The sequence below is a fragment of the Anoplolepis gracilipes genome, chromosome 11 (assembly GCF_047496725.1).
Source record: "Anoplolepis gracilipes chromosome 11, ASM4749672v1, whole genome shotgun sequence".
Lineage (NCBI taxonomy): Eukaryota > Metazoa > Arthropoda > Insecta > Hymenoptera > Formicidae > Anoplolepis > Anoplolepis gracilipes.
The window spans coordinates 7957393-7984412 of NC_132980.1; the positions used below are offsets into that span (position 1 = coordinate 7957393).

The 27020-nt window shown below is 32.3% G+C and overlaps 1 protein-coding gene, 1 long non-coding RNA gene and 1 other non-coding gene across 11 annotated transcripts in view; 2 read left to right on the forward strand and 1 right to left on the reverse strand.

The window, feature by feature from the left end:
- Positions 1 to 27020, reverse strand: part of LOC140671411 (uncharacterized) — a 349127-nt gene that overhangs the window by 253939 nt on the left and 68168 nt on the right. For 8 of the 9 annotated variants that reach the window (XR_012047726.1, XR_012047723.1, XR_012047721.1 and 5 more), the window contains exon 3: positions 4443 to 4583. This is a non-coding gene — a long non-coding RNA (uncharacterized lncRNA). Of the gene's footprint in view, positions 1 to 2817; positions 4075 to 4442; positions 4584 to 27020 lie in introns of those variants that run through there. The other variant, XR_012047718.1, reaches the window with a different exon arrangement.
- Positions 5308 to 5381, forward strand: Trnan-guu (transfer RNA asparagine (anticodon GUU)). Its single transcript has one exon. It is a non-coding gene; the product is annotated as a tRNA-Asn (tRNA).
- Su(f) (cleavage stimulation factor subunit su(f)) lies at positions 5627 to 11948 on the forward strand. The gene is made up of 13 exons (XM_072902412.1): positions 5627 to 5804; positions 6254 to 6445; positions 6628 to 6660; positions 8358 to 8455; positions 8664 to 8817; positions 8893 to 9126; positions 9338 to 9721; positions 9803 to 10049; positions 10144 to 10213; positions 10290 to 10386; positions 10470 to 10728; positions 10857 to 10991; positions 11059 to 11948. The coding sequence occupies exons 1-13, from the start codon at positions 5781 to 5783 to the stop codon at positions 11271 to 11273; spliced, it is 2142 nt and encodes a 713-aa protein (XP_072758513.1). The 5' UTR covers positions 5627 to 5780; the 3' UTR covers positions 11274 to 11948.

Genomic DNA, 27020 nt, shown 5'->3' on the forward strand with positions numbered 1-27020 from the left:
TATTAAAAATCTATTAAGCTATATATATTGTGTGTGTGTGTGTGTGTGTAACAAGTTTCTGTATTACTTCTGCACAGAAAAAAAGAATATTCTTAATCTTGAAATGAGATTATATTTCGTTAAATAAAGAAAATTTACTTGGAAGACATTTTATATAGTTCAACCAAGAAAAATATATTCTTGTTATTTAAGGATAATTTTCTTGAATGGAGAGGAAAAAATGTTGGATAGAAAATAACACGTGTTCAAATCAAAGATTATAATTTTCTTAGAATTAAAATAATTATTTTATTCTTCAAATGACAATTGTAATATTGAAATAAGATTATAATATTGTTGAAATTTAAGATTTTTAAATTCTTCTAAGAAGATTATAAATTGTTGCATATATATAATATGAACGCGTTCATATGAGTATATAAGTTTTGATTTGACACTTACGTTTTTTCTGTGTGTGTACATATAATTTGTTTAAGAAACATTCAATTTTATATTAATATAAATATTAATAATATTAATAAATTATTAATGTAGATATTAATAATATTAATAAAATATAGATTTGCCTTAGTTAGTAAGACATCAAAGTATGACAGGGCAGTAAAATCATTATTTTTTGCGAGTCGGTTAACATGTCTAGGACCAATCAGATCTATCATTAAATTATCGTATATAGTAACAAGGTATTTACAATGAATCAAAAACGGCAATGGATGTGATAATTAAATCGGCGATGATATCACCGTTGCGGTAGCACCAAGGTCGTACAACAAATTCAATTGCACAATTATCTGAGAAATCAGTATGCTGACGCGACTACGGCGATATAGAAAGGTACCCACTGTACTTGTGATTATTACCTTTACCTTATCCAGTTACTTCTCGAAGGTATCAAGGTTACGAGAACGTTGAGTACTTCAATGATTTCCCAGGCAAGCGCTCTAAGCGCGACTTATTGTTAGAACAATTAAGATGTATGTGTGATAATGATCAATATTGCGAGATGAGACAAATCAATGCGAGATAAACTTTTTAGAAAGACCATATTTAGAAGTATTTATAAAACCGAGCGACTAATTTAATTCTGATTAACTTGAAATCATCTAGAAAGCGAGATACTTAAAGTCTGCGAGAGATAAAACTGATTTTTTCGTCCAATTATATAAACGCAGATTGATAATCGTACGCACTCGTACATACGTGCGTACAAAAAAAAACATGATAAATTATATTCACTGCAAGAACTATTGAGATCGACAGTATGATATAGACAATCACAAGCTCTGTCATAATCAAGACATAAATTATATTTTATCGATTAAAAAGGACTAGACTACAATAACAGTTGCAATTATATCGCAAGAATAAGAGACGTAACATATGATATAATATAATATAGTTACAATCGAATTGTATGCGACTCTCCTCATTCAATAATGTTATGCGACATTTTCAATTCGTAATGCTTTTTCCCCAAGTGTCCCCATACTGGTTTGCGATTCCGAACGTGGTTCGGCAATTAAGTGATATCAATTATTACTCGGGTTATTAATGAATTAGAGGCATTTTAATGTCGGTCTCATGTTTATCGCGCATGAATCTTTGCAGTTGTACATTCGGCGATCACGTCCGTATTTATTCACGAACGAGCTATATGTATATTGTGAATTTTATCCACGCCGTCTGATGTAATAAAAAGTGCCCTTTAATAAGTATGCCCGCGGTGGACATACTCCGCGCTCCAAGACAACTGCACCGAGAAATTGTTAATGTCCTGCATGACAATAATATAATTACATTGCTATGATAAATACGAAATTATGGTATTAAAATTGCGTGAATTTTCACTATCGTCGCCTATTCTTCCGAATGAATTTAACGATCGATACTACGCATGACAGGAATTGTCACAGGAATTCGCGATATTACTGCAAGAAATACCTGCTGAATCATTCGAGCAGTTTGATAAAATGATAATCTAGATCACCAAAAGTGAAAAGAAATAAAAGTTTGTTAAATTATCATAAATTCTCAATCTTTTACAAAATATAAAATTATATTTTAAAGATGATAAAAAGCAATCTTTTTAATGATCTGCTATGATATCTTTAAACGTGTTTATTATTAATTCCAAAAAAAGTGATTAAAATGTATTTTTAAAGACGTCTAAAGTGACATCTCAATCGAGATAATGCAAATTGTCGTTTTAATTATCTGTGAATCGATAGGATACTAATTGAAACGCGATCGAATCCCTAACACTCTCGTATTTTTTTCTTGTATGATAAGATTCATACTAGATTTCGTACGCGATATTATTTTATCGTGGCAGTAAACGTTAATCGCGGTACTTATTTATCTACTTGATTATTCTATCCGGAAAGTATAATAGTATATATTAAGTATAATAAGTAAGTGTATATTTTCCGTCATTATGGGATACCGCATTAAATTTATTCGTCATTAAATGTAGATGTATTCTTAGATTTATCTTACCTGTCGCCCTCTTTAACAATAATTAGTTCCTCAATGTGACTTTCATAAAACCAATATTCTACTAAATCCTATATATCTTAATAAATCTATTTGTTTTATTGCGAAAACTTATTGTACTTCTAACAAAAAAATTTGCAATTGTTTTAACTTAAGATATATAATTTTTTAACAATTTTTTAGGAACCTTTTTAATTCAAAATTAAATATAATCTAATGCGATCATCTTTATGATATTGGAATTTTTACATGTCATTTTGATTTTATATTTTATTTCGGTTACAGAAAATTAAATTAATTAATCAGAAATATAAAATGCGTTCTTCTAATATAAGATGATATTATTGTACAGAAAAGTTTTTGAACCTTTTTTTGAAATCTAAACTATTCCGTAGGTCATTGAATTTAGATTTAAATTTAGATATATATGTGTGTGTGTGTGTTTTATATTTTATGTAATTTAACCGTTTGCTGTCAAGTCATTTAGATACATTTAATTGATGCCGTTATTCTTGCACTGAATACATTTATGTACACGCAGTCAACTCGTTCAATCTTTCTCTCTCTTTTTCTCCTATCCGTTTTTAACAAGATATTTCCGTATTGTCGCACGCGCGCGCATACACGCGAAAGTGAGCCTCCGTCCAGTCGTGTCAGCGCTAAATGGACCATCAGGGCTGCCATAAATCCTGAGACTATCAGATCAACGTAGCAGACTTGACTTGTCCCAGATATAACGACGGGGACCACCGCCCAGCGTAATGGAAGAGCTCTCTGTCGACGCGCAAGAGATACGTTTCAGATGAGATCTGCACGAACCTGTCCACGAGAACACGCAGACTCCACCTGACTTCGTCATTAACCCTTTCTTGGCTCAACTTTGTTTCCGGCGAAATAGCGCGTTAAATGTCATATAAATAATATCGTACATATTATATTAAATTCTGAAGCTCGACTTGACTTTAAACGTATGTGAAAATTTTATTCACGTGCAAAGTAATTTAATAATGAAATAAAACTTAAAAATATATAGCCACTCTGTGTAACATCTTTCTTTAATTTGAAGACCTTATTTTACGTATTAATATACTATAAATAATATTAGAATATTTAAAGATATAATATCAAGTTGCTCTCACGAAGTGTGTTGTTTATCATCGCGATTTTCCGAATCGGCGATAAGTCGCGTTACTGTTGCAAAATCTGACCACGTTCCAGAAGCAGGGTGCGTCTCGTTGAAGCAGGTAAAGACCCGGGAAACATTGTTAATTACACGGTCGTGCGCCGATATCAATAGTGGCTACCAGAGGCGAAGTAACCGGGCCGCCAGTAAAGATGGCATCGTGCACACTAACGAGTAACAAGTGGCGTGACGTTTCAGTTAGGCTTTACTTCGTCCAGGACTGGCAAGGAGGAAGATATCGGTATGCCACGACGAACCACCTATCGCCTCGCCTGGCCGGAGGCTAATTAACGCGGAGATTCATTATCGACACCTTGCGCTCGCCCGCTCGGCTACTGTCTTAATTTAAACATCCCTCGATCCTTGATTCTTCCATTATTTGTTTCTCTATTGTATTACTACAAAATTAATAGTGAGAGATTAAAAAATGAATTAAATAATTTATATTTATCATCAAATCAGATTAACATCAAGAAGCAAATTTTTTTATGCTTTAAAAGGAGAAAAAGAGAGAGTTTCGTTTTTTTATTCCTTAAATATCCCTCAAATATTTGATTTATCGTTAATAATAATTTTGATATAATTCTCAAAGTGATCTTGACTTAGTCTCGAAGATTGTTACGCAGAGAGTCTCCGTTATTTCTGTCGAAATTTAATAATTTCTCTAGTAACGATGTCATTATACTATACGTTCAATTATGAGAACCGCTTCATGACGTTTGAATAACGATATAATAATATCGTATATCATGACAAGTGGACTTACCTGACATCAGAATAAAAAGCTGTGCTCCGAAACTCAGCTCCGATCAGCGAACTCGTACTCACATTATATTTGATTCGGTCGAGACTGACATTCAGACTTCAGATGATAGTAGCTTTCAACTCTCGTCTCTCGCTTCGATAACTTAAACATAATAAAATCAATAATATCAATCTCTCTTTCTCTCTCCCTTTTGTGCGTGCGTGGGTGTATGTATGTCGAAAAATAAAGAAAATTAATTTAGCAAATGTAACATTTAATTTATAATCAATTCAAAGTTGAAATAAAATATAGAAATATTATGCAATATATGGAAAATAAATATTAACGCGTAATGAGATGTAATATCTTCTTATCAATTATATTCTTATTATATTCTTTCGCGAATACTTACAATTGTTTTGTATAAGCGCAGGTATATCCTGCGTCTTTAATCATGTTTCTCTTTCACTGACATTTATATTTATCTTAATTCACACTCATTAACTCAACATTTACGGTAAACAATTAATATATGATAGAACTCTCAAATTAGTCGCGGAAGATTAGTACGCGCGATTTTTTAATCGTCAGAAGCATAGAATAAAAAACATATAGAAAATAGATCACCCTTCATAATATGGAACCCACTTTATGTAGGTGCAATAATTGTTGTCTACTTCAAGGCTCTCTTTTATATATTACATATATCTATATATATATATATATTTTATTTTAAACAAAGATATTTTGTGCAAGATATAAATATACGTGTACGGTACGCACATAATAAATTAAATAAATCATTAGTTTCATTTTTATATGAAGTATAGATAAGTACCTTTCGTGCTTCTGCACTTTTTAGATAATTGTGGCCTAGAAATGAAAAGCCTCCGTGGCGCAATCGGCTAGCGCGTTCGGCTGTTAACCGAAAGGTTGGTGGTTCGAGCCCACCCGGGGGCGTTTTCTTTTGCATTCCCCGCAAGAGTCACGTGACTGGAGGAATCGATCAAACTAATTATTACAACTGTAATTATCACCTGCATGTATTTTCAATGTACATATCGCAGTTTATAATAAAAATGATAAAAAAACGAGTTCTAGAACAACCAATCATCCAACGCGTTCACGGTAAAGCTGAACGTTGATTGGCCGCAGAGAGTCTAGGGTTATTTTCTGGCGTTATACCGTCGAGACGCTGCGTACGTTTGCCCATCTGTGTATTATGCTTTTCTGCTGTACATTCGCTCGAGTTGCACCTATTTCGTGCAGTGAGTTATTCGGAATATAATAATTTTTTTTTCGCGCGTGATTTTTTTTACAGAATACTTTAGGTATAATCGGCTACGAGCAGGAAATAAGATGACAGAAGAAAAAACGGAATTTGTAAGTAGCTACGTATCTCGATTTTCTGGCGTGCTTGCATCCTAACCTCGCTTTCCATAAGGCTTATTTGTTGATTATCAATATAGCATAAAAAGTTGATTCTTTATTTTCATGTCGATTTTTTCTCTTCTAATTTTTACTTGAATAATATTGATTGCAATAATTATGGTAACATATTATCCATTCTAAGCTTAAAATGATATAGAAAGAAATGAATATATATTTATATTCACATATAGCATTTTACATTATATAAATATAAATGATACCTATATCTTTTTAGAAAAGAATCTGTTTGTATGTTAATACAATTAAATAAAATCTCTATTCTTTTTCTGCAAAAAATATTATTTTCTTATATGCATATTTATATGAAAATTATGAAAAATATTTGAATTATATATGGAAATTAATATAATATATACACACAAATTTGAATTTGATTGTAGGATTGGGGAAATGAAAAATTACAACGTGCTCAGAAGACAGTTGATGAATCACCATACGATCTGGAGGCATGGAGCGTTCTTATAAGAGAAGCACAGAATAGACCGATCACGGAAGTGAGACCAGTATTTGAAAAACTCGTTTCAGTATTTCCATCAGCTGGACGTTATTGGAAAATTTACATAGAACAGGAGGTAATTGGCTAAAAGTGATTTTGTAAAGTAATACAATATTATAATTTAAAAAATTGTTTGAATATAATAATGTATAAAAAGACTTAAAAAATAAATAATTATTATATTCTATATTATTTTGTTAAAAAGAATTTATTATGTATCAATGTTAATATTAATCTGTATATTTCTTTTTTCTCCAGATGAAAATGCGGAACTTTGAAAAGGTGGAAAAGGTATGTTAACATTAATTTTATGGATTTATATATTTAGTGAAAATAAGTTTAAGTGTACATTTTATATGTCATTAAAAATTAGCTCCATATTCCGAAAAATAATAAAAACGATATAGAAAGTTTATTTAGCTAAATAAAGTAAGCATAAATATAAAATATCATAAATATATCATAAATTAAAATATCGCAATGTTGGTTTCTTTGATTATTAAACTTATGTCTGCAAATACAAAAGAATAACATTTTTGTATGCGATTTATATATCATTTTTATTTAATTCATTAATCAGGTTATTAGTATACGTGTTTCTCCTTTATAGAGTTAATTATTTTTTACTATACTATTTTTATGGAATGAATGTTTTTGTTTTCTTTTGTCGCTGTAGCATAACAGGCTAGAATTTTAGGGTATTACTAACATGCAATGTCTAAATATTATCATATAATGTGATTCTAAGCACTTTGCATATATTATATGAGGTGAATAAAAAACTATTTCACCATAAGCCAATTATTTCATTGATTAATAATCAATTTGTTAATATGTTTGGGAGGTTGTTTTCTTTGGCTATGATTATTTTCTACAAAGTTTATTCGTTGAGAATAAATAATTACTGTAATTACTGTATAAAGAATATGATCTAAAGAAGACAACTTTCTGAATGTAATAGCCTTATATTCCTTCCTGCAAAAGTATATTTTTATTTGTGCTTAAAAGATATTGCTATTATATAGCAATTATTATATATAAATATTATTGCAAACCAAGTAGCTGTTTATAATAAAACGAGCTGTACACGATATCAAAGCTTCAATCAAATCGAATTTCATAATTCGATAGTAAAGACTATCTTAAAATGTTGTTTTATTCGATCAAAAGTATGAAATTCTATTTACCCTTCCTCTTAGCAATATTTGAGAAAATCTGATATAGATGAAAGCTCAAATATTGCGAGCACTTTTAGAGGTAGTATAAGGTGATAAAATATTTAATTAAATTTTTAATACTTATACACAAATATATGTTTTTATTCATTTGTTTTAAATTTTAATATTAGCATTATTCAATTATCATCTTATGCTGCTTCACATTGTCTTAATTTTTTATAATGTCTTGGGATCACTTATTTCCGGATCCCACATAGGTTCAATCTTCTACAATTGGCCCCACATGCAGAAAATAAATAAATTTTTTTAATTTGTGGGGCACTTATGTTATATATAATACACATTACATATATTATATATATTTTTATATACGAAACATATCAAGAATATCTCTCTCATTATTACTAATAAATCATATTTATATAATAAACTATCTCAATTAATGCATTGGTGCATTATTATTTATCCTATTTTATACATACACTGTTTTTTATTATACATAGTGAACTGTACTATTAAAAGTTTTCTTAATAAATTCTGCCTGTTATTTCCTAAAACATAAATGTACAATATATATATATATATATATATATATATATATATATATATATATATATATATATCTCGTGGTTTATGCATTACAAATGTTTAATTATGTGTATAAATAAAACTTGCCTTTATGGGTAAGTAATTCTTGGTAGATATACATATATCTTTCTTTAGGAGACGGAGCTTGAATGAATTCTTATATTTTCGCCGTATTACTGCTAGCTGCTATAATATTTCTAAAATGTCTCTTTTGTCTAACAGCTTTTCCAAAGGTGCCTCATGAAAATTTTAAATATTGAATTGTGGAAACTGTATCTTTCTTATGTCAAAGAAACCAAAGCGAGTCTAACTACATATAAGTAAGTACATGGATATGTTTTTGATTTGTAACAAAAAAAAAAAAAAAAAAAAAAAAAAAAATATGTATCTTTTGTTTATTAATTGCTATTATAAAAATATGAATAATAATTTAATAATAATTTTATAATAGTTTGTGAATGTTTATTTTCTTGATTCATTAACTTTATGTTTCTAAGGTGAAAAAAGTTAATCGTAACATTTTTCTAGAGAGAAGATGGCACAAGCATATGACTTTGCGTTGGATAAAATTGGGATGGATATACATTCATATAGCATTTGGAATGATTACGTCATGTTTTTGAAAAGTGTGGAAGCGGTTGGATCATACGCTGAAAATCAGAAAATCAGTGCTGTACGAAAGGTAATGCATTGTATAGTAAAAAATTTTATATTGTAATGTCAAATCAAGTAATCTACAGTAATTAATACATCCTAGGTTTATCAACGAGGCGTTATCAACCCCATGATAAACATGGAGCAATTGTGGAAAGATTACATGGCGTTCGAACAGAATATTAATCCAATAATCGCGGAGAAAATGGCAATTGAAAGATCTAGAGACTATATGAATGCAAGACGCGTCGCTAAAGAATTGGAAGCGGTTACGAGAGGTTTGAATCGAAGTGCACCCAGTGTCCCACCAACCGGTCATCCTGAAGAAGTTAAACAAGTATGTATATTTTATCTATATTATTATATTATTTATCTTTCTATCTTATTTATCTTTTACTTATCTATATTATTATCTTATATTATTTTCTCTCTTTATTATTATATTTATTATTATATTTCTTCCTGCTTTATTGATAAAAATCAATTTTCAATGTCAATTGCCATATATATATTGTTACAATTTAACGTATTAATGTACTTTCGTTTAGGTTGAATTATGGAAGAAATATATAGCATGGGAACGGAGTAATCCTTTAAGAACAGAAGATACATCGCTTGTTGCACGCAGAGTTATGTTTGCAATCGAGCAGTGTCTCTTGTGTTTGGGTCATCATCCTGCAGTATGGCATCAAGCGGCGCACTTCCTAGAATTGAGTTCCAAAATATTGACCGAAAAAGGTGACGTAAATGCGGCTAAAAATCTCAGCGACGAAGCAGCTACCATGTTTGAGAGAGCGACGAGCACATTGTTATCGAAGAATATGTTACTGTATTTCGCGCACGCAGATTTCGAAGAGGGTAGAGTGAAATACGAAAAAGTACATCAGATATATCAAAAGTTTCTTGATATATCTGATATAGATCCTACTTTGGTTGGTTTACTTTATGCATATATACTTTTATGCATTTTATATAATTATGTGCACTATGTTGTAAAATATGTCACTTTACAGGCATATGTGCAATATATGAAATTTGCAAGAAGAGCTGAAGGTATAAAATCTGCAAGAACAGTGTTTAAACGAGCACGAGAAGACACAAGATGCAAACATCACGTTTACGTCGCTGCTGCATTAATGGAATATTACTGTACTAAAGATAAAAACATAGCATTCCGTATATTCGAATTAGGTTTAAAGAAATTTGGAGACAATCCTGATTATATTCTTTGTTACATAGATTATTTGTCACATTTAAATGGTAAGAAAATATGTGTGAGAAAGTATAACTTTATACATATAAATTTTATATAAGTTTTTGTTGTAAATTATTGTTACATATGCTATTATTGCAGAGGATAACAATACAAGAGTTCTTTTCGAGAGAGTATTATCTTCTGGTAGTTTAGAACCAGAAAAATCAGTGTATGTACATAACATTTCGTTTTATCATAAATTGTAAATTTTATTTGCAAATGATAATTTATTATTTCTCTTATAGAGATATATGGAATCGTTTCTTGGAGTTCGAATCTAATATTGGCGATCTAGCTAGTATTGTAAAAGTTGAGAAAAGACGAAGCGCAGTATTGGAAAAGGTTAGGTCACTATCTATTTATATGTAACAACAAATAATATATAATTACCGCTTGCTCATTTACTTATTGCTTATCTGTTTTAGATTAAAGAATTTGAAGGTAAAGAGACTGCTCAGTTAGTAGATAGATACAAATTTTTGGACTTGTATCCATGCACACCTATGGAATTAAAATCAATTGGATATATGGAAGTATCTAACGTTGCTAGAAACTCCATCGGCACTATACCCCGTGTACCTGATCCAGAAGAAGCGATTGCCGCTTTGCCTAGACCCGACTTGTCGCAAATGATCCCGTACAAACCAAAAGTAAATCCCCTGCCTGGTGAACATCCCGTACCAGGTATGTTTTTGAATGTATCTCTCTCTCTCTCTTTCTCTCTCTCTCTCTCTCTCTCTCTCTTTCTCTCTTTCTCTCAAGTTTCTATCAAACATAATTAACAAATATATTATTACATTATTGTTGCATAGGCGGTTCCTTTCCGTTACCACCGGCTGCAGCTCAATTATGCACAATATTACCCCCACCTGGTTGCTTCAGGGGCCCATTTGTTGCCGTTGACTTACTTATGGATGTTTTTAGTAGAATCCAATTACCTGATCACGGTACTTATATATTTATACTTGTAAATTGATTTTTCGACCATCGTATATTATATTAAATTCTTTACAGCTCCATTGCCAGTTGCGGATAATGGTTGCGATACAAAGCTATTTGACCTCGCAAAATCTGTGCACTGGATCGTCGATGAAAGTAACGATGGTATGAGCATCGGATCTAAACGAAGACGAACACGTTTAGGTGGTGACGATAGCGAAGAGGAAGATTTACCACCTCCACCTGTAAATGATATTTACCGCCAAAGACAACAAAAGCGAGTCAAATGAACAAATGAAATGAAGAAAGGAAGAGAATAAGAGATATGAATGACTCTATAAATAAAAATATAATATAAATATAGCGATCCGACATCGGTGAGGATATATTTTTATCATTTCATTTCTTGCGCGACTATCGCTAATTGTCGGAAGAAGTATTTATATTCTTATTATATTCGTGAGATATACATTATATGTGTACGTTTATTAAATTTCTTATGTGACACTGTGCACGATATTTCGAGTACTATGTACTCAGAAATCTGTTCTTCTGAAATATCAGGAACAATATTTAAATCTTGACTTTATATCCTTCTTCATATATATACAATTGTTCATAAAATTAAAAATAATTTTATGGAGATGCAATCGAATGTCTCTTATGCTCGATGTATTACTTCTCATCAATGTAATTAGTATTATAATCTAATAGTTGTATAATGAAACTAAAATATTTAATATAATATATATTATTTTTTAAATCATTGATCATGGAAGACACAAAAGAGAAAAAATCCTGTTCATAATCATCGATAAACAATATTCTGTTATTCATATTCTATGAAATCTATCGACAAAATTTTGGCTCCAAATGTTACTGGGATTGCATTTAATATTTTTATTTTAGGGAAACAAAAACTTGTATCTTAACATTCATTTAAATGTATGTAATTTATCATACAGGACCAATAAATATGATATTAAATTATTTTGTCTTATAATAACTGCTATTACCTATTTCTACATTTAAATTTTACAATTTGAGTTTTGAAATTAAACTTTTTATATAAATATCTAGAAATACGTGTTTTGTCAGTAAAAAGCTAAAAATTATGAATATTATAGAAATTCATAAAACACATACATATATATTATCGTTCACTATCTGGAATGGAATGAAATGTTGATGTTTATAAAAATTATTTTTCTGTTTGTCATTGATTGCTTTCTGTCATTTTTTATTTCGAAATATAATCAGTAGCTTATTCGATGTATGAATAATTCGGTCCAATTAACAAATTGGAGATATTAACGTCACAATGAAGTAAATAATTCACGTCATCAGCGTTTCTCGCGGGTAAGGTAGACTTTGTTAGCAGGTACAACTTTACGATAAGGGTGCAATTAAACTTTGATCACTATTCCTAGTTCGAGTGGCTGGTAATGGCCCCCTTGGGTTAACGGTAAATTGGGCTGCGGGCTTCGAAAATAGTTGGTGTCCGCAGTTAGACCTGCACCGAAAACTTGATAAACGACCGAAATCTGCACGAAACCGCATCAGTTTGTCAACCGTTTCAACAAATCGCTTAATAAAAAAAAAATTAATGTACCAAGAGTTCAAGAATTTCATAACGTTAATGTACAACAAAGTTACCCTTTTTTTTTTATTCATTTGACTTTCAATCTTACTGGCCAATTTCGATAATAATAAAAAATAATTCTTCCCATAAACATTTAATGCATGAACGCTTAAAAGAAATGTACATACATAATAAAAATCGTGAGATGATTTTTATTTTTGAATAATTATTTATTACAAATTATTATATAATTTTTTATATGCATATAAAAATTATTTCTTAAATAGCAGCCAAATTTTTAAAAGGCAAAATCAATCGCGAAAAAAGACAAAATAAAAAACGAATAATGAAAAAGGTGGCATTATTTCATATCATATAATTAATTTAAAATAAAAATATATCCTTAGTGTTTAGTTTTCTAAAGCATTTAATGCTGGACAGAGTGATAGACTTTTGAGCGACACAATGAGCTCGTAGCTAACTGTAGAGTATATTGACCAACTTTATCGTCTTAATTAGCGGTGAATGAAGTGCATGCGATGAACGGCGAACGGGTATCCAAACTCTATTACACGCACATAAATCCTCGGGCGTTTGACGCGTAACTATGGCATACTTGCGCGTCCATCTATCTTGGGACGGGATACCTCGCACTTGTACTCTTCTGAAACCGCCTGCACCATCGAGATTCTGTCTGATGAGCGTAACGTGTCCCCTCCTGGGAAATCGATGTCGTAGTCACGGTATGACTAATTACGCCGGCTCGTTCATCATATTTCGGAAAGCGTAATGTGATAACGTGTAAAATGAAACTTTCTTGCTCTTTTTCTTTAATCAATATAGTATTTCAGATACTGTAGAGTAAAATCAAATTACTCCTGATTTATTTAGCGTAGGAAAGACGCAAAATTGATTTCGAAATTGCCGAGCTTCTCATTTAATATAAACGACGGTATTTGCAGATCATACTTTGTACAAAGTCGTTATACGCGAATTGATTACATCTCGTCTACGATGTCGGAAAGAATTGATTATTTTATCGGTAATTTTTTATATAAAACACTCGGTTGTTTCTCATCGTAAAGATGGTAATTTAATGTTACTTGCGCGCGAGTAGTAACCGCGGGAATCTTAGCAGACACCTGAAAATCTCGTACAGGTCCAGGTGTTCCTGACGTCGACTCAATAACGTACTTAAACGCATATTCTTCCGTTATCCACGTGCACTGGAAAGCTTTTACTGTAGTTACAGGGAGAGTGTCGCACGATAAATGAATTAGCAAAGATTAGCACACCGCGCAGAACGAATTGGATTGCGTCAGAATCGATGAAGAATTGGAACGTGATTGTCGCGAGACGAGAAAATTTATAATAAAAACAGTTTCAATAATTACTAATTATTTCAATTATGTTTTCAATAATTTTGCTCTGATAATAATTATTCCGTTAATATTTAAATATTGATTAATCCAATAATAATGATATTACGACATGAAGGTATTATACATACGCGCAAAAAATAATTCCACAGATTGTTCCGAATGTGAAGAGATTACATTTAGAATTTTATATTTTTATGCTAACGGTTTTTTAACGAGCCAAATGCGTGTCACGGTACACAACGATCCGCCTTGGAATTTTCATTTTCAATTTGATTTATGTGAATTGTACAAAAATCATATAATTCAAAATAATATCACGATATCACGATAATAAGATAAAAACAAAACAGATTTTTAATAATTTATTTTTCGAATAATACGTACCACACAATCTCTCTGCATTAATGCTAAAGGATTATCAAATGTTACCCGCGGCGTTGTCATAATATTATTATGTAATCTATTTTAACATACTTCTTTAGAAATTTAAAAGATATAATTTTTGCAAGATGAAAAGAGTGTCTCTCTTGAATTTTACATTTTAATAAAAATTAGAAAATCCTGGCGAAGTTATCAATAAGCCGCTTTCACAATGTTCAATAATTATAACGCTGTATTTGTATTTAGAAAACTCGCCTGTTGAATCGAAAGCAATCGATAATCGAAACATTCTCTATTTACGATTTATTTCATCATGATATAATTACGATTAATGTTGCGTCTTACAATACATATAGTATGCAAATTGATAATTTTTTCATAGGAATTTTTATCTTATAATAGAGATTATATAATAAATATATACATCAAAGTAATATAATTTGTGAAATTAATTTTTTAATATATTTCATAACGGTTTTTCATACAGTTTTTCAGTGAACAGTTGGAAATAGCTTCGAGATTATGTATAATTAAATAATGCAAATTAAAGCGCTCGGTAGTAGATCGTTAAAAGCAGGGAATGCATATTTCGTATTCATATTTCATTCTGAAAGCCATAATAATGTAGACGGAGGTGTTTTTAATCATTAAATTTGCAGAGACTGAAGGAATTAAAGACGATTGTTACGCATGAACAAAGGATAGACGGTTGTGAAATCATACTTAATTATCGGATAAAAAGTCTTTGTCATTTTTTTTTTTTTTTTTTACTTCGACGCACTACAAAGCTGATCCCTTCGTCAGAAAGTTCGGAAATAAAACCAGCATGGTACCGCTGATTTTTCTCCGTTTTCGCGACATCGACGGCAGAGAATTAGGATCTATCTCGCCATTACGTACGACCGGTTCGATTTACTCGATTCCAACTATCGGAACGTATATCGTTTCCGGCGACTTTCCGCGACGTTAACGAAGATTTTACAAACTGACGCCGCCATTAATTCTGCGAGCGCGAAAATTTAGGGAGACGTCAGCCTCTTCCGCTCCGGGACGCGACTTGGGGCGGTCTTTGAAACTTTGGTTCTATCTCGGAGGAAGACAAATGACAAGAACCGAAAGCAGGCTCTGGCTGCTGCCTCGTACCCGGCTTTTCATACGACACTAACGCATAACTCTCGTACTTGGAGGTGTGCACGGGACACTACTCCAAGATAACTTGTAAGAGTAATTTCTTCCTTGCATCGATAACGACAAGACTAACAACTGATCCGCGATTGTCTTTCCTTCGACCAACTTTGAAATTCTGCCTGGGATACTCTATACACATGTCGATTGCGTCTTCGAAGTTACGAGAGTATTCACGAATAAGTTTTACCAATATTTATCCACTAATTATCCCGCGCACAATTACCGCGAGAAAGTTAACTAATTTTAATTGACAAGTTTCGATAACTTTACAGCGTTGTAATGTTTAAGAGCTCGCGCATCTACATCATGTAAACTGTGCAGACCGCGCGGCGGATCCTAAGTGCCGCCTAAAATGAATTTTACCTCGGTGAATGGGACGCTTTGGGGGTTTTAATTGAACACGTCGCCAGTTTATCGTCATCCCCCAGCTCGTATCGGTGGCAATTTATTGTATTACTCGTATTACCCGGCGCAGCGCGCAAGCGGACAGATCTATGAGTACGATAGGGCGGCGGCTGTATTGGCGGAGTGATTCAATAGCACTCGTCATCCGGAGGCGGCATCGTTATCCTCACAATGGCTATCTGAACCGCCCGCGCTCGACCCACGATAATGGCATTTTGTAAAATGAACGGATTGTGGCTGTCGCCGTTGGTGGTCGAGCTCATCCCTCTAGTTCAGCGAATCTCCCTCCCGTTCCCCGTTGCCGTTAGCTCGAGTTAGAAAAATACTTGGCCGGAGAAGGAACGTCGGGATATACATCCGACATACTCGGGCAAAGAGAGAAAGCTCTTCTTCTACCCTCTCTCTCTCTCTCTCTTTCTCTTTCTCTCTCTCTCTCTCTCTATCTATCTTTCCCGTAGTTCTCTTCACTTTATTCCCTCGGTGTGCATTATCGACGTAATAAACTTCTAGCGGATATTTATGCGAGATTGCCACGTTATCCTACGTGAGGGATGCTCATTCGCGCGGGAAAATTGCACCCCGGGACGACGGCTAATGTATTAACATGCGAAAGGCACGAAGGAAATGACCGGCGCGGCGGTGGTAGCGGCACGACTTACTTTATGGAATAATAACGTTGCACATTGAAGAGATGATGATATTAGTCGCGCTCCAAGATTTACGGGCGAGCGCAATTGGACGATGCAACGTAATGTAGCTTTGTGCAACGAAGGGATTAATGAAGAAAAAACGCATTGTGTGACTTCTTCCCTCTTTCTTTTACTCTTCCTCCGCACTTTGCGTCTTCTATTCCCTTGTGTCTTCTTTCGCCGATTCTAAGAAGTTATAATGCTAACTCTATATCTCTTTATTACTTGCTGCAGATAGCACGCGGATAACGGACGAGAAATATTTGTTTTCATAAATTTTTGCTTATTTCTTTTATCAACGCACAATTTTTTATGATTACGTCATAATTCTTTGTTTAGAGATATTTCGAGATTATTCCGCTCGAGTTGAAGCTTAATTATTATCGTCAGCGCATGTTTTTCTCTCACTCTTATTTATTGTAAACACGAATATACATAATTTAATTTAGTCGTAATTCATTAAGGACGAGCGAACAAAAAAAAAAAAAAAAAAAAAACAAACCAACTTGTGAAACTCGTGTATCGTGCTAACATGTGTGACACAGATATGTTTTTGTTCGTTTTATTTCGACTTCCGCATAAAGGTGTGGTAAGTCAAGCGATATGCATCGCTAAACTCTAACTAAACATTTGACTTTCGGTGAGAAAGATACGACAAAATATCTGTTGAAATATGCATACTTTATGTAAATAAGTGTATTTTTAAAATATATTAATAATTAACGTTATCTTTATTGAAGCGATGAAGGGGAATCCTGATAAACGTTAGAAGTGCATTTACTCACTCTTGCATCGAAAATGATAACGCGAAAGTCGCAAACAGTTATAAGCACGTGGGTGTGTATACACGTGTGCGATGATTCGTACAATGCATCGCAAAACAATAGTGTTAATTACACAGACCTCGTCTAATTCTAATTAGACCGATGCCCATGCATTAATATTAATTACTCCGCTCTAATTGCGTATATTCCGTTAAATTACTGACGCAACCCTGCGAGCGATGACGTACATCTTTCTCTCTCTCTCTCTATTTCTGCTAGCGGATTCATTTATAGTCGTACAACGTAATATTTATTCACACCAAATTCGCATAATACGGGGTTACACCCTCGTCGCCGAGAATGTCATTGAAACTACGATCGAGAATGTGCATCGCAGATGCACACAGTCTAGGCTTAATTTGTTCAATGTACAACACGTTACGAGAATAGAGGCAAATACGAAATGGGGATGCAATGCAATGTGGTCGCTAGACTAGAGTTTACTGCCTGGAGCACATTATATTATGCAGAATGATAATAGCGTGTTCAAATCAAGTTACATATACAGTTGTGTATTGATACATTTGCAGTTTGAATGCATAAGTAATATATTAGACACATAAATTAATTCGGTAAAAATTTTACAAATTTTCTTACAAATTTAGAATTAGAAATAAACTGCTATAATTGCTTTTTAAAATGTGTGTTTCCTATTAGTAACAAAAATAAACTATTATTTATGAAATAAAAAAAATCGAGTGGATAAGTTTATTTCAAGCGTACATTTTTCTTTATAAAAGTAAAAATGATAGGAAAATTGCATAAGGATCTTTAGACACGGGATATATTGTACTCTTATTAGTAATATATCTTAATATGTTTTGTAAAAGATTTGTAAATAGATATGAGCAGCCACAATTTTAATGCACTTTCCCGCCAAGCTATTTATTTCAAAAGCGTTGTAAGCCCAGTTTTGAAGTATTATATTATAAATTTAAAATACAGGTATCGATATAACTTATGTAACAAGATTCACGAACTTTCATAATTTTGATCAGGTGTACGAAAGTTCTCTTACATCATTTTCAGATTAATAATTTACATAACGATGAAGAGAGAAAGATAAACATGGTTCTATTTCGCATTGATTGTTGATCTCGTTGCGTAACTTTGATTTACAAACTTTTGCAACTAAACTTTTGACGGTTGAGGAAATTAGCTAAATAATCTATATGGAACCAGCATTGTATAATAGAGAAAATTCGGACACGGAGATAAATAATAATCCATTTTTTCAAAATAAAAGCACTTCTTTTTTTTTACGGATAACTCTCCGGAGTCGAATATCGGCTCGCCTCGCAATACAAGCTCTGTAACGAAAAATAAGGTTAAGAGCTTCATTTCCGTCGTTTATCTGTACGTACGATCTGGAACGTCGAATTGCCATTGAAGACCGAATCAGCAGTGCTGCGATTGCAACCGATGCATCCACTCGACCGATGGGCGCCCGACGTCGACGATCATCGATAGCTCGAGTAGGTTCGTACCCGCTGGAATATCTGTACATATATTTGTATGTGTATATAGATATATGTATAAAATCCATGTGTAATGCACATATACTACATACATGTGCCCATATCTATGTATGTACGCGATGAGATATCGCGTATATTTATATCAATTTTTCTTCCTTTGCAGTTCGAGCCTAATTTTGCAAAGATATCGATTGCTGCATAAGAGAGAATCTTTAAGGAATTTCAATTTGCACCACAATTATATATATATATTTAGCGATGCCAGTCACGTGTCCGTGAAAATTCTGAATTGTCACCGGACACGGTTAGCCTTCGAAATTGATTCGACGCGTAAATAACAACTATCTCATTACATTCGAGTCTCGTTGATTTCTCAGATTTGCGTTTTATTTCAAGTAAAATAAAAAATTCTGGCATACGTCAATTTCTTCATTATCACTTTGTGTAATCGCAAGAGATTGAGAGATGTGCACTGGAATTTCTCGTGTCACATTAACTCGAGTGTGGATAATGAAAATGGTACGCCACATTGTTAACCGAAAGTGGAAATGGCATTTCGTACGCTATCGACTTGTTTTGTGCTTGAATTTATTGATTTCTTCGAGACGACTGTCTGTTATTCGATTGGATGTTCCGGATTGAAAAGACGTCACGACAAGTTAGTGTGCACATGACAGTTGCATCAACGTAATCTTCGCGATAAAGTTGTACGACTTGACGAATTTCACGAGAGATTCTGCATTTTTTCCCATTTAAAAAGATTTATTCATAAATTATGTATGTATGTGTGTATATCAAATTGTATAATAAAATTGGCAAATTAAAATTGCCAAGAATTAAAATCGGGAATAAAAAAAAAAAAGAATATATTCTCGTTGATATAAATGCATTGAAATTTGATGCAGCTTTTGACGCATTCAGTTTTTATATTTTAAGCTGAAATAAAGCAACAAGTCGAATACATACATTTTTTCACAAGAATGTGATAAAATAATCTTGCGTATTTTATACATTAATATACATACATATATATATAAATTTTTTATTTTAAGTAATCTTATAATAAATACTGCTTATATATAATGTATAAAATTTAAAACAAATAAAGATAAAGAAAATCTGAAAAATTATCTTTACACGTTTGTGTTGCTAATTCGTTTTTTTTTAAGTTACGAATCAAAGTGCAATTTTGAAAAGATGCATGTTGCAACCGTGTTTGCTGCAGTTACACTCGATTGTTGTTACATTTATGAATGTGGAATTCCGAGAAATTAAGAGAATTTCGAAATGTACAATCGTGTTCAGTGAAATTGATAACACGCGAAAACGTGCTATGATAAATAGCTTGGCTAGACGATGAAGGAAGCGAGTGGAAAGAGGAAACGAGAAAACGAGACGGCACTATTAATCAAAACACGCCGCGAGTTTTATTGTTTTCTATAAAAGAAAATACCGTGTTGGAACACTACACCCTCGGAAAACCCTATTGCAGCAAGAGCATCCCACCAGGGTGCAACGCCTCCTCCCCCTTCTCCGATTGTATCCAACCTGTCAGTGAGAATTAAAGGCGCTTACTTCTAGAATTGGAGGAATCTTTAATTAGTCTTGACAAACACGTTTCATTCCTTCCTGTTACGTGACAGACCGCGTGAATCACGCGAAAGCACAATGCTCGCATTTCCGGCCTGCATTTGCCTTTCGCAATTGCTCCGAAACGGGGGCAAATAAAATTTACAAAGTACACAGAGAACGTGCTTAACCCCTCCTCGTTATCGGGCACATTGGTTAGTCAAACATTGATCAAGGGGGTGCGTTTTAATTTCGCAATATCGAAACGCTGTAGTACATTCAATAGGAAATTTACTCCGAACCTAACGTAATAAAGTCCCAGTCTTTAGCAACAATGCTCGGGATATTAACTGTAGAATACGGGGGTGTAATTGAGTCTTGTATTTATATTTGTGTCTGAGAAAGAAAAGGATATGCATATATATTGAAATTTTTTTTAAATTATATTTTTGAAATAATTATTTTACGTCTGCTTACCTGGTCAATCTCTAATGATACACAAAGTTTTTTTTCTCTTCAATACAGATAATTAAATACGCGCAAACTAAATTTTTCAATGTGATTATCTGTTTTTTAAATCACAAAGAGTAATACATGCATAAAAGTAACTTATTTTATTAAGATATTTTAAAGTAGAAAAGAGAGAGCTATAGAGCGTATATTCCTGAGCACAAATAAAGTTTATAATTTTGTCAGGAAATACTCTGTTTTACTTTTAATATATTGACCAGGTTCAGTCTGCGCAGAGCTGTTCTTGTGAACGACATATCAAAGGGATATATTACATAATATACATATTTTAATCGTGTGCAAAAGAATGAATATGTGATGATAAAATGAGCACAGTCTAAGCAAACAAATGAATGTAATTATAAAAGAGTTATTGTACCTTTGAAGACAAAAATATGAACAGATTTATTTTACTTTCTTTCATCTATATTTTCCTTCAGCATATTTTGAAATAGATTTTTTAAACAATTTTAATAGACATTATTATTTTTAATTAACTTTTAATTAGAAGTATAATGATTTATTCAACAAAATTTTTCTGCTTATTCAAATTCAAAACCTGTTACAAATAATAATCTTTCCTGAGAAAAAAATCGTTTTCAAATTCTGCACATGTATGTTAACTTTTTGCCACACATAATTTAACTAAAGAATTTAATTAAATAATTTATATTTAATATATTAAATTTATAAATAATTTAATTAAAACTGCTTTGGAATAAGAACGATTTATATTCGAGAAGACAAAGAGAAAAACAAATTAATTTAAATTCTCATTTTAGAGATGTTTTGCGAAGATAATACTCGCGGGCGTGCGGCAGACACGCATACAATGCATACGTATACATGCGAAACACAGAGGGATCCTTTGTATACTATGTGAATGCGAGCGGAGGCGTAATCACAAGTTAGAAGATCGTAACGATCATTCGCGGATCAAAGAGACGCGTTTTCACGACGCGCAGCTCGCAACGCAAGCTCGCCAAACGAAGCGCACGAGTTTGCCGCTGAACCTCCATAAAAGTTCACGGGGCGAATACGTGACACGCGAAACGAAGCACGTCGGCGAGAGCGATGCGTGGGTTCTCCATTATGGCAAACGCGCACTTTGCCACAGGCTTTGCTTGGCGAAGTGCGGTGCGAATGCGGGAGAAGGATGAATTTTCTGGCGCGTTTAAACCTCAAAGGACCTCCATCCGTGGATTCCGGCCAAAATGTTTTAATTACTCACGGTACAAAAGCATAGGAAACGTAAAAAGCCCGCGCCGGACACCGGTTGAAAAATGAAAAGTGACGCGACGCGACTCCGGAGCGCACCCTCGGTAGCGTCATCGCCTTCGTGCGCGTAAAACATAGAATTAAATTAGAGAAAAAAAAAAAAAAAAAAAAAAAAAAAAAAAAGAAGAAGAAGCGAGACACACAATGACGTTATTGCGTCAAGCCTTTATCTCGTTTAAAGGATCTATTATTTTAATTTTTCCACTTACTTTAATCAACGCGTGTGCATGAGAACAATTTCACGATTTTTTTGTAAATTCTTTAATTAATTCTTAGTTAACATATGTATATTTTGTTACGAATATTTAATTCTGAACCACAAATATCCGACTGATCGCCATAATTAGCTACGATAAATTGACGCAAGTGTTTATAAAAGCGTCCGCAGGGCGAAAGGGGATAACGTGTTTTCACTTCAGGGCATTTAGACCACACTGAGAAGATAGATGGAGGTTTCCGCTTGTGGGAAATACATTAAATAAACTAAGCGAACTATATGTACGCGGTCTTGAATGAATACCTTCCGGCAATAGAACGCTAATTAGCGGTAACGAGCAATATAAGTTGTCGAATTATGCAATGGTGGTATCAACACAATTCGAGCATGTTCAAAATAGTAACAATACCACGCATATTGTGGCGTCTATGGGCGATTCCGAAACAGGTATATTAGCAAGATAAACTGTATATATTGGATGTTTGTGAAAACATGTGGATTATTTAAATTTGATTATTGATACTGCTGATTGATACTGCCACGTTATTAGCAACATAATTGCAATAGACAATGCTAATAACGTAATACAATAAACAAGGTAATCGTTCGTAATTTTGAATGTATTTAAATCTAGAATAATTAAATATAGAAGAATATAAAAAAGTATGATAAATATGAAAAAATTCAACGTATAATATTTTGATAAGTAAAAACATCCTGAAAAGAGATTGGTTTTTGAATTTACATAAATATTGATAGTGAAAATATTTTACAAATGAAAATATATGCAATTATGTGAATATAAAGATCTGAAATGTACATTGAATTTCACATGATATGTACAAACTTGACTGAGCTGATACTTACGCGAGAGAAATGGAGAAAATGTTTGAAAAATGTATTTTATCAACAAAGATTCTTTAAAGAGGAAATTAAAGTAGCCACAACGCAGGAAAACGTTTTCACTACGCAAGTTAGAGAAATGTCGAAGGCTGTTCTTCAAACATTGCTGGGAATCTTCTCCATGTTTTACACATCCGTCAAAAAAAAAAAAAAAAAAGGAAAAAACCGCAACCGCAACGTAAAACACGCGAGAATTTCATCGCGAGAAAGCCGGCGACGGAATAGCTAATTTTCTGCGGAACAACCGTAACGCGTTTAGGAGAGAGTGGTTTCTTAGCACCATGCGTATAACGTTACACACCCGCACCCTGTTTATGTTTTCTCGCATTTCTTTACCGCCCGGTACACCGCGACTCGACTTATTCCATTACCGCGCCTCCCTTATACTCGCGCCAACTTCATCGAGGGCGGCTAATTTCGCGTCCTTCCCTTATCTCTCGGACTCGTAAACACGTGAAGGAAATCCTCGTAAATGGAGAAACTCGGGCGTTTAAATTGGCCGGGTGCGACGCGCGAGTGACCTGTGTGTAATATAAACCAGCGAGGACTCCTCGCCCCTCGGCCTGAGGATAGTTCGTCAACGCGTTCGTTATTCCTGACGAACTTTATGATCCAGTAAAAAAGTAACGAAAGTAACTCGTGAAATTTTTAAATGCTACCTCTTAAAAAAAATTTCTCTCGGACACCGATATAATTAATTCTCGTTGGAATCAAAATCAACTTATGTTGTCGAATGAAGATATTTTATCTTTTTTCATTTCTATTGTCGTTTAATGTTTTTGGTGACTACTTACAATTAGATAATTTCAAGTTAAGATGTCATCTCTTAATTGATAATTTTAGAAATAATACTAAACTTTCCATGTAAAAAACTATAAAAAAAAAAAATAATGAAAACAAAAGTATCAGTAATCTCGTGAAAAACGAATTAATTTTTGTTCTATCCTAGCGGAATTATAAGACACTTTTTGATTGTACGAAAAAGCACGACGTAAACGGTTCTCGTGCCAGACGGCTGACGTTTGGCTTTGTAGTCCAAGTTTTCACTAAGGAATCGATATGTTCGTCATCAAATTTTCCTTCCGTTTTGGCTCAATAAGCACAGCACGCAATCGTGAACTGAGGAAAAATCCTCGTGCTAGTTTCGATGCTTGCCAGAGATCTTAAAATCTCCACTTAAAATTCAGCCCAATGTTTTCTTACAACTGTCTAAATCATCCCATCAAATGTAGAATAGATTTTTTTTTTAAATGTATACAAATAAATATTATTTATTTAAGATTAATATAAAAATTATATTTTATGCGCAAAAGAATTTTTAGTTTTTGTTTTAAATAAATATTATTTACTTAAAATTGATATAAAAATTATATTTTATGCTTAAAAGAATTTTGTTTTTTTTTAATAAAAAAATCTTTAAAAAACTGTATAAAAATTAAGTTACACTTTATGAGAACAAGATTATCATAAAAATACAAAATTGTAATATTATAGTAGAAAATATCGTTAATATGTAGTAGGATATATCAATCTACGGTCTATTATCGAATTCTCGTATAAACTGTTTAATTAAATATTCGCTCTTCAGTTAATTATCGTCATTGACGAATCTTTCGCCAATATTCAATTTTAATTTTTAAGCATTGGAATTATTTATAATTTATAAAATCGAGCTGTCTCACATTCTTATCTAACACGATTCTTACACTTAATGTCTATCATATCTCCTCTAGTCTCGTGACTAAATATGTAATATGACAGAAGATAAAGAGAAACGTGTTTCTTATGTTACTGCTTTCTTAAATAAAACGTTCAATTATGTTCAAATGTTTCAAAGTAAAAGTAGAAACGTTAAAAATTTTTGAAATATGCAACACAAAAAAAATGTATACTGACTTTCTTATTTATTTCATATGCGTGCGTTAAGTCAATTATTATTTTTTTCTTTTTTTTTTTTTAGACAACTGGATGAATTAATTTTTTCTTTGTCACGTCGATAAAAAACACTGTCTTGATGCTTTACATAATACTATGCAATTATGATTATACTTTCCGATTTCTCAAATTTATTTATTATTACGTTATTTTAAATTTTGCCAAGTCAAATGTATTTTGTGTATGATAGTTATGTATTTTATACATTTTAGAAAAATCTAATATGTATATTAAAAGTTAATAATATATTTTCATTCTTATGAAATTAATAAAACTTTGAAATAAATATCACTTATTCCGTTTCCTCAAAGAAAAATATTTAATATCGAATATTTATTTTTAGTTAGATTTTTTCTTGCAATTCCGTAAGAAGTTTGAGAATTGTTTGAAGAGGGTAAGTTTACGAAACGAAATAAAAATCGTGCAAAATGTGTTTGTAAATATTATTTACTCTTTTAATTAACATAGAAAGCACACCCATGGAGGGTTACTGGTAAGCATCCCCTGAGGTCTTTCGCCCGTATTTGTGTGGAGTGAATCTTTTTTCCGGTTATACGGAGTGGCACAATGGTATTTTATGTATACCCTGTAGCTAGGTTCGTAATTAAGCCGATCGCCAGATGTATTATGCAAGCATAAATCGGCAACGAAAAGTTATAATTGAGTATGAATAATTAAAGTACACGTCCAAACTCCTATTTACTTTTCACAACATGAAAAGTCTCGTCGGATATTTATGACTTGTTTCGTACGCGGATACAAAACAGTCTTAAAACAATGGCAATGCATAATATGCGTAAAAGCCAACAGCCATTTACTTGTATAACAATACTTTAATACCATTTTGTGCATAATCTACACATCTAGATTATTCAAAACTATGTCGTTCATAAAATTTCGTTAAATAATTTATATGATTTTGTTACAATCGGTAATTTAATATGCAGTGCTAATTCTAGATAAGTATACAAAGTTGGAAAACAAAATTCTCACTTTTCTATATTTGATTTACCTTATTCAAAGATAGATCAACGTCTTCCAAAAACGAAGATAATAATGAAACTATTATAAATGATGCTGAACACAAAAACAAAGAAACTGAAAAAATAAGTCGGACAGAGAAAGAAAACACCAAATTTATCACAGAACAAATCACATCGCGAAGTTAATTCCTCGCAGCAAAAAAGTCAAATTTTTATTAATCTAGATATCTAATATTTTTTTCTATATCTATATATAAAGCAAGATTAAAAAATACAGTCTTTGTAAAATACTTCAAATATTATTTTTTATATAAAATATCCTTTTGAATTTAAATAAATTTATATAAATTTAATTTTATAATATTAAATTTTATTGTATTCAAAGCTTTTTTAATGTCCTAATAGCTAATATATGGTTTTTGGCACATTGCAAAATAATTAAATAAAAGTAAAATAAATAAAAAATAATATATATTTATGCAAAATGTATAAAGAACTGAAAATATCAATTATATGAGATAAAAAAAGTTATGTCGATATCCGCTGATTCTCCACGGTAAAGAAGGAATTAGACTGATCGGCAGACATGTTTTAATTTCATACGCGAATGCACCCATCATTTTCTCATATGCAAAAAGTGTCAAAGAATAATGAAAAATTTACTATCCGTCGAAAAAGCCGAAATATGGTCCCGGGTAACACAAATTACGTTA